The sequence below is a fragment of the Leptonychotes weddellii genome, chromosome 5 (genome assembly GCF_054177405.1).
Source record: "Leptonychotes weddellii isolate Sample4059 chromosome 5, ASM5417740v2, whole genome shotgun sequence".
NCBI lineage: Eukaryota > Metazoa > Chordata > Mammalia > Carnivora > Phocidae > Leptonychotes > Leptonychotes weddellii.
In genome coordinates, this window is record NC_138373.1 from 19217588 (window position 1) to 19225215 (window position 7628).

The following is a 7628-nucleotide window of genomic DNA, read 5'->3' on the forward strand; positions in this document are numbered from 1 at the left end:
AGAGTAATGAACATTTTGCACTGCCTTGGCATTTAGATGCTCACACCCTGTTGGGTGTTGGATATTTGTTGTTACTGTTGTTACTTTCTCTTTTAGGGAAGGAAGATCATTGTCAAAAAGAGGACTCCCTTCCTTCCAGAAATAATGCTTATCTAGCTTTGGATTCTGCTGCGTTCAGGGCTTCATTTCAGGAGAATGAATTGCTAAGTTTAAAGCAACTGTCATCTTTTCTCAAAACCACAGACTTTCAGTTACCTGATGAAGTCTTTGGACCTCTTAAGCTTGAAAAACTGAAGTCCTGTTCAGAAAAACCAGTTGAGCCTTTTGTATCAAGCATGTATGGGCGGATGCACCTTAAGGAGGGAAACTGTAGTGTTTGGGAAGAACTGACTCCTCAACAAATCGATATTGAAATGGAGGACTTGGAAGAGGAAATTCTTGTTCTCCCGGGAAAAGCACAACCTAAAACATCAAACCTAACAAGCCAGTCTCAGAAGAAGGGCCTTCCTTCATCCATATTACTTTTCACGCCTTTAAATACTGGTGCGCCCGAGGATAATAACAGGCCCACAGCAGATGTGTGCTCGCCTGCTTTCCCCACCTTAGGCGCTACTCCGGCTTTTGGCTCTCAAGCACACTGTGAAAAAGTGTGTGCAGAGGCTGTCGGGCCAACTTGCTCTACACCCCAACTTCCTCACTTAAAAGACAGTGATGGGAAACAACGCAACAGTTGGGCTAGCCCATCAAAATCAGATTGCAGCCTTGTTGCGTCAGGGAGGGAAGGACAGCCTTCCTGTGACTGTGATTCTGGCCCCCAGGCAACACCTCTTCCCCCTGAGTCAGTCCCTCTCAAAGACAGTCAGCTGTGTGGAAATCCACACCCGGAGTCGTGGAAACAGTCCACCGAACAGGTACAATTGGCTTCCCTGGTAAGATATTCTAAGAAGGAATGAAATATCCTAATGAATTTGGACAGCATGTGACTTTCTTTATTTTTTTTTTAAAGATTTTATTTATTTGAGAGAGAGAGAATGAGAGAGAGCACATGAGAAGGGGGAGGGTCAGACGGAGAAGCAGACTCCCTGCCAAGCAGGGAGCCCGATGCGGGACTCGATCCAGGGACTCCAGGATCATGACTTGAGCCGAAGGCAGTGGCTTAACCAACTGAGCCACCCAGGCGTCCCAGCATGTGACTTTCTTACACGTTGGCTTCTCAGTGTTTAAGAATAATTTAACATGTCTCTTTGATACGACTTCACTGTAACCATTAAGTTCAGTTGGGGGAAGTCAAGCTGTTAACGTATTTTTAAAATAAAATTCCCTTTGTCCTTGAGGAAGCAGGTGCATATAGAGTTTGGCTGCTGTGTCAGAGAAAATAACACATATCAAGTAGACATGATGATGAATGAGCAATGCAGGCAGACATCTATAAAGCCTAGATTAACGGTGTGACTTTTATTTTCCACAGACTGAAGTAACCGACCTTCCTGCTTATGATAGCTTAAACCCAGGCCACCTTCAATTGGTTTCAAAGTTAAAGGTCAGAAGATTGTTCTTATAATGTGTCTTGTGTCTTACATGTAAAAAAAGTTAATGAACTGCTAGGAATATTGGGAAGAATTTGATCTATAGCTTCTCATTCGTAATTTAACACTTAAACTTGGTGAAACAGATTCAGAAAAACATTTAAATTCTTTGTTTTTCACAATATTTAGCTGTATTTATGTTTTGAGATCTTCTCCAGAAGTTTATACATCAAGCCATTGCCAAGAACAACGTAAGCTAGGTAACTCAACTTTGTATCTAAATTTAAACCAGGCATTTTGACAGAGAGGGAGAAAGTCATTCATGACCCTCCTATCCAAATGGTGTAGTGTTTCTAGAAGGAAATGGTGATTTATTAGAAAGTGGGTAGATGTTCTAGATTATAATGAATGGTTAATTTTTCATATGCTATGTGATATAATATTTCTGAGAAATATAAGTTACAGTATTCTGTTAGTGCTATTTCAGTAAATCCCAAGAAGTGGATTAGACCTGTGTCCTAATTAACTTCTTGTACATGGTGGTTGAAGTAGCATGGTACAGAGCACGGTGTCTCAGTCTCTGCACTCTGGACATCGTGGGCTGGATAATTCTTTGTTGCAGGGGCTGTCCTGTGCATTGTAGGACATTTAGTAGCAACCCTGCCTCTACCTGCTAGAGCCTGCCCCCAGTTATGATAACCCAAAATGTCTGCAGGTATTGCTAGATACCCACCAGGGAAAGGTTGCAAAACCCCTCCCAGCTGGGGACAACTGGTTGTAAAAGAAAGAGCTTGAAACCCACATAAACTGTTTCTGCCAGCTACTGGCTGCATGACCTTGGACAAAGTATTTACCCTCTGAGCCCCAGATTCCTTTTGTTGAAAAGATACATAGTAATGGTCTCTCTCCCTAGTCCCCATTTTCTCAAGTATTTTTTGCCTGCATCAAATTTAAGAGATTTTCCATTCTGTGGGTCTCCCCCAAAAACCTAGTTTTTGGTTGTATTGATTGCTAATTAGGTTTTTTGGTTTCCTGTTTGATTTATTTCTGTTTTTACCCTAAATAGTTGCTTCTGTTTTTCATTGTGCTTACTTTCTTATTCTTTTACTAACTTCTTGAGCTGTTTTCTTACTCTATTTTTATTTTTTTTGGTTTTTTGGGTCAGTGCCTTTATGATTATAAATTTCTTTTGGCAATAACTACTCTGGCCACGCTCTGTGTGTTTGGATACACGGTTTTCTTTCTCCTTGTTCATTTGGAAATACAGTTGACTCTTGAACAACATGGGTTTGAACTGCAGAGGCCCACTTACACGCAGACTTTTTCTTTTTCGGTAAATGCAGTACAGAATTGTAAATGTATATTCTGTCCCTTATGATTTTCTTTATAACATTTTCTTTTCTCTATACTTTATTATATAGTATATAATACATATAACATGCCAAACGTGTTGATTGACCGTTTATGTTATCAGTAAGGCTTCCTGTCAGTAGTAAGCTATTAGTAGTTAAGTTTTGGGGAAGTCAAAAGTTACATGCACATTTTTGACTATGTGGGAAGTCAGTGCGCCTAACCCCCACGTTGTTCAAGGGTCAATTATAGTATGTTGTTTCAGTTTTATTCCCTCTTCAACCATGGGTGGTTCATCAGGATGTTTCATTTCCAAATGGGCAAGTTCTTATGGGCTATGTTTTGTGATTAAATCTGAATCTGTTCCATTCTGGAGCTACACACTATACATTTTTAGATCTATCATGATAGACGTGTGTGGGGGCAATTTTTTTAGTACATAATTTTTTTTTTTAAGATTTTATTTTTGAGTAATCCCTCCACCCAACGTGGGGCTTGAACTTAAAACCCTGTGATCAAGAGTCACATGTTCCACCAACTAAGCCAGCCAGGCACCCCGCTCTTTCTTTTGACCTATAGAAAACTTTAATCACATTTTACTTGGTATTTAATCCTTATGACCCAACACTTTTCATCCTTATTCTTTTCATGAAACAGACCCCAAGTATCGCCTTAATGTAACTGTTGTTGCTGTTATTTCAGAATCCTTCTGGTTCCTGTTCGGTGGATGTGAGTGCCATGTGGTGGGAAATAGCAGGTTTCAAAGAGCCATGTATCATAACTGCCTGTGAATACGTAGTTTCTCTTTGGAAACTTCTCAATACTTGGCAGTGGGAAAAACTTTATTCCTGGCACTTCATAGAGGTAAGTCAGAATCTTAGAGCTGAGAGCGGTCTTTACAAGCATTTACATGGTAATGTAGATGGGCAACTACCAAAAATGGGGCCCGCGACCATGCAAGACAGAACCGAGATGAGTCATGCTTCCCACCATTTCATTATGAAAATTTTCAAACATAAGAGAAAAGTTGTACAGTAAGCACCCATATACCCACCATGTAGACTACAATGAACCTTGTGCTTTGTTTATTTTATCACGTTTTTTGAGAAATGGATTTTTATGCTGGACGTGTTGGAGAAGCTTGGAATTTTGTGTCTTTTCTGACTCTAAACTTGCTGATACCCGTGTTCCTTACCCCTCACCAAAGCATTGTTCCTGCTTTTCTTTATGTATTTTCTTCTAGTCCTTGTCCATCTTCATATGTGTCTTACATGCTTGCAATCCTGGTGTGCTTAAAATTTTTAAATCTGCCTTTCCTCACTTAACATATGAACATTTTTCCATGTTTCTATATAGTCTTCATACTTTATTTTGAATTTTTTTTTTTTTTTACCTTTATGGACGTATGATTGGCAGAATTGTATTTAAGGTGTATAATGTCATGATTTATATTTTATACACTCTGAAAGGACTCCCATAGTCAAGTTCATTAACATGCATCAGCTTGGGGCGCCTGGGTGGTGCAGTGGGTTGAATGCCCGACTCTTGGTTTTGGCTCAGGCTGTGATATCAGGGTCTGCGCTCAGCACAATCTGCTTGGATTCTCACTCCCTCTCCCTCTGCCCCTCCCCACCCCACACACTCTCCCTCTCTCTCTCTAAAATAAATAAATAAAAATAAACAACAAAAAAGCATGTATCAGCTCACATAGTTTTGAGGGGTTTTCTGTTTGCTTTTTTTGTTTGTTTTTTTGTGAGAATGCTTATGATCTACTCTTAGCAAATTTCATTGTTCTCCAGTATATCCACAGCTTCTGGCACCATGCTTTGCATAGTAGTGCTCAATAAATATTTATTTATGTGAATAAACTTATTATTTTTAAGATTTTCTTTTGAGAGAGAGAGAACGTGAGCGGGGGGAGGGGCAGAGAGAGAGAAGCAGGCTGCCTACTGAGCACAGAGCTCTACAGGGGGCTTGATTCCAAGAACCTGAGATCACAACCTGAGCTGAAGGCAGACACTTAACCAACTGAACCACCCAGGTGCCCCTTGAGTAAACTTTTTTTTTTTTTTTAAGATTTTATTTGACAGAGAGAGACACAGCAAGAGAGGGAACACAAGCAGGGGGAGTGGGAGAGGGAGAAGCAGGCTTCCCGTGGAGCAGGGAGCCTGACGTGGGGCTCGATCCCAGAACCCTGGGATCATGACCTGAGCCAAAGGCAGACGCTTAACAATTGAGCCACCCAGGCACCCCAAGTAAACTTACTTTAAGTGGCTGCACAATGTTCCATTTGTCCACATGGCAGAATTTAATTATTCCTTTATTGTTAGAAGTGTAGATAGTATTAAATAAATACTCCTATACACACAGTTTTGCATAAGTTTATTTAGATTTACAGCTTATAGAAAGAGGGTGTTTGCTGAACTTTCTCATATTTGTTTGATATTTGAAACTATCCTGGTGCAATGAGAATAGAAGAGAAATGTGACAAATTTTGGAAAATTTAGATTAATTAAAAATGAAACAATCAAGTATAATTTTTGGCTTTTTTTGTTTTATTTAGGTTCCAGTATTACAGATAGTTCCAGTGCCTGATGTTTGTAATCTTGTGTGTGTGGCTTTGGGAAATTTGGAAATCAGAGAAATCAGGTATGTAATTCTCAAGGAGTAGTTTTTTCTTTTCTCTTTCTCTTTGTCTCTGTCAGCTTGTTTTGAGTACAACTTATAACTTAGGCTTGAATCTTAGAATCTAAATTTAGGGACACCTGGCTGGCTCAGTCGGTAGAGCATGCAACTTTTGATCTCAGGGTTGTGGGTTCAAGCCCCATGTTGGGTGTAGAGATTACTTAAAAATAAAATCGTAAAAAAAAAAATCTAAATTTAGATCCAAGAGAGATCTGTTTTTTTTAAAAAAAAAAACAAACCCTATCAATGGAATGATATCCCTGATTGAAGTTTCCATTTAAAATTGGAACTTTGGGGCGCCTGGGTGGCTCAGTTGGTTAAGTTCTGACTCTTGATTTCAGCTCAGGTCATGATCTCAGAGTCATGAGATCACATCCGGCATTGGGCTCTGCGCTGGGCGTGGAGCCTGCTTAAGATTCTCCCTTCTTCTCCCTTTGCCTTTTCCCCCTTTCTAAAAAAATAATAATAAATAGATAAAAATAAAAATAAATTGGACCTTAGTCCTTTCATATTGAAGGCGTACATCTGACTTCTCCACATTTTCCTTTATACTTGGTTTTAGGGCATTACTTTGTTCCTCTGATGGTAAACGTGAAAAGCAAGTACTACTGAGTTCTGGAAATATAAAAGCTGTGCTTGGCCTGACAGAGAGGAGGCTAGTCAGTAGCAGTGGTACCCTTTGTGACCAACAAGTGGAAATCATGACATTTGCAGAAGATGGAGGGTAAGATGGTTGGTTTTATTTATTAAAGAATGCTTTTATCACGGGCTTTTGGAGAAAGTCAAATCACTAGCCTCTTGTTTTTCTGGGCTGTAGGTGTTGTACACCAGGTTCTACCTCAACACTAGGCTGTATCGTGGAAGCAGTTTAGAGAAGGGGAAGCTCGATTTAGCAGGAGGGGAGCCAGTGGAGTGGAGAGGCTCAGCAAACGTAGTTTATTCTTTCTTCAGTCTTCTTTGAATCTCTGTATACACCTTAAATATCACAAATGTTTCAGGATCCTAGACTCTTTTCTTGTTCCGCACTTGGTTTCCGTTGCTTCAATTACCATCTAGATGCTGACTCTTGCAAACGTATATTTATAGCTCTGAGCTCTTTCTCAGCCTCTAGACCTGCCTATCTATTAGGCATCTTGTGGGTATTTCAGATTCAACATGTTGAAAATGGAATTCATAGCATCTTCTATGTCTCTTACATGCTTGTTACACTTTATTGTGGTTATTTATCTGTCTTTTGTAATAACAGAGGGCTTGGACCTTGTTTGTCTTATTTATTCCTGACCCTTTGTAGTAATCTAGGCAAGAGACAAATAATTGCTTGCTTAAATTAGCAAAGTATTAATGGAGACGGGGAGAAGCAGACAGATTTGAGAAAGAGGAGACTAAAACCATTAGGGCTTGCTGACTGAGTAGGTAGAGAGAAAGGAAAGAGAGTAATGTCCAGGTTTCTGTGTTTGTCACTGGGTAGACAGTGGTACAATTTGCTGAGATAGGAATGCAGAAAGAAACACAAGGTTTAAACTGAGAGCTGGCAAGTTTAATTTTGGATATGATGAATTTGAGGTGCTTGTGAATATATCCAGGTAAGTAATATGAAAGTAATATATGTTCATTGTAGAAAGTTTAGAATACACATTTTCTAGTTGAAATTTTTTCTGGTATTAGATTAGTGTGTATTATGCATAGTTCAGTAATATGTACAAGGGCTGCTTAGAACTGCTTTGGTACAAAGTGCTGATTTTTAATACTGTTTTAAATGCAGAAGCAAAGAAAAACAATTTTTGATGTCCCCTGAAGAGACTGTACTAACTTTTGCCGAGGTCCAAGGGATGCAGGAAGCTCTGCTTGGTACCACTATGATGAACAACATTGTTATTTGGTAAGCTTTCTCTCGAGGTCCTCCATTTCCTCATCTGTTAATATACCTCTAATTTCACAGGGTTGTTAATATTAGATAAGAGACTCTATAAATATAATTGTGTTTGGGGCACCTGGGTGGCTCAATCGGTTAAGCGCCCAACTCTTTTTTTTTTTTTTTTTTTAAGATTTTATTTATTTATTTGACAG

The 7628-nt window shown here is 39.4% G+C and overlaps 2 protein-coding genes and 1 non-coding gene across 6 annotated transcripts in view; 2 read left to right on the plus strand and 1 right to left on the minus strand.

Annotated features, from left to right (window-relative positions):
• The window catches only part of PALB2 (partner and localizer of BRCA2), a 16185-nt gene extending 8614 nt beyond the window's left edge, over window positions 1-7571 (plus strand). The window contains exons 5-10 of one of the 4 annotated variants that reach the window (XM_081819827.1): window positions 97-911; window positions 1469-1540; window positions 3579-3740; window positions 5440-5525; window positions 6124-6285; window positions 7324-7571. In XM_081819827.1, the coding sequence (XP_081675953.1) occupies window positions 97-911; window positions 1469-1540; window positions 3579-3740; window positions 5440-5525; window positions 6124-6285; window positions 7324-7444 (1418 nt within the window). In that variant the 3' untranslated portion in view covers window positions 7445-7571. The remainder of the gene's footprint in view (window positions 1-96; window positions 912-1468; window positions 1541-3578; window positions 3741-5439; window positions 5526-6123; window positions 6286-7323) is intronic. The other 3 variants (XM_081819829.1, XM_081819830.1, XM_081819831.1) reach the window with 3 other exon arrangements.
• UBFD1 (ubiquitin family domain containing 1) overlaps window positions 1-7628 on the minus strand; it is a 42292-nt gene that overhangs the window by 1949 nt on the left and 32715 nt on the right. The window lies entirely within an intron of this gene.
• Window positions 5640-5712, plus strand: TRNAK-UUU (transfer RNA lysine (anticodon UUU)). Its single transcript has one exon. It is a non-coding gene; the product is annotated as a tRNA-Lys (tRNA).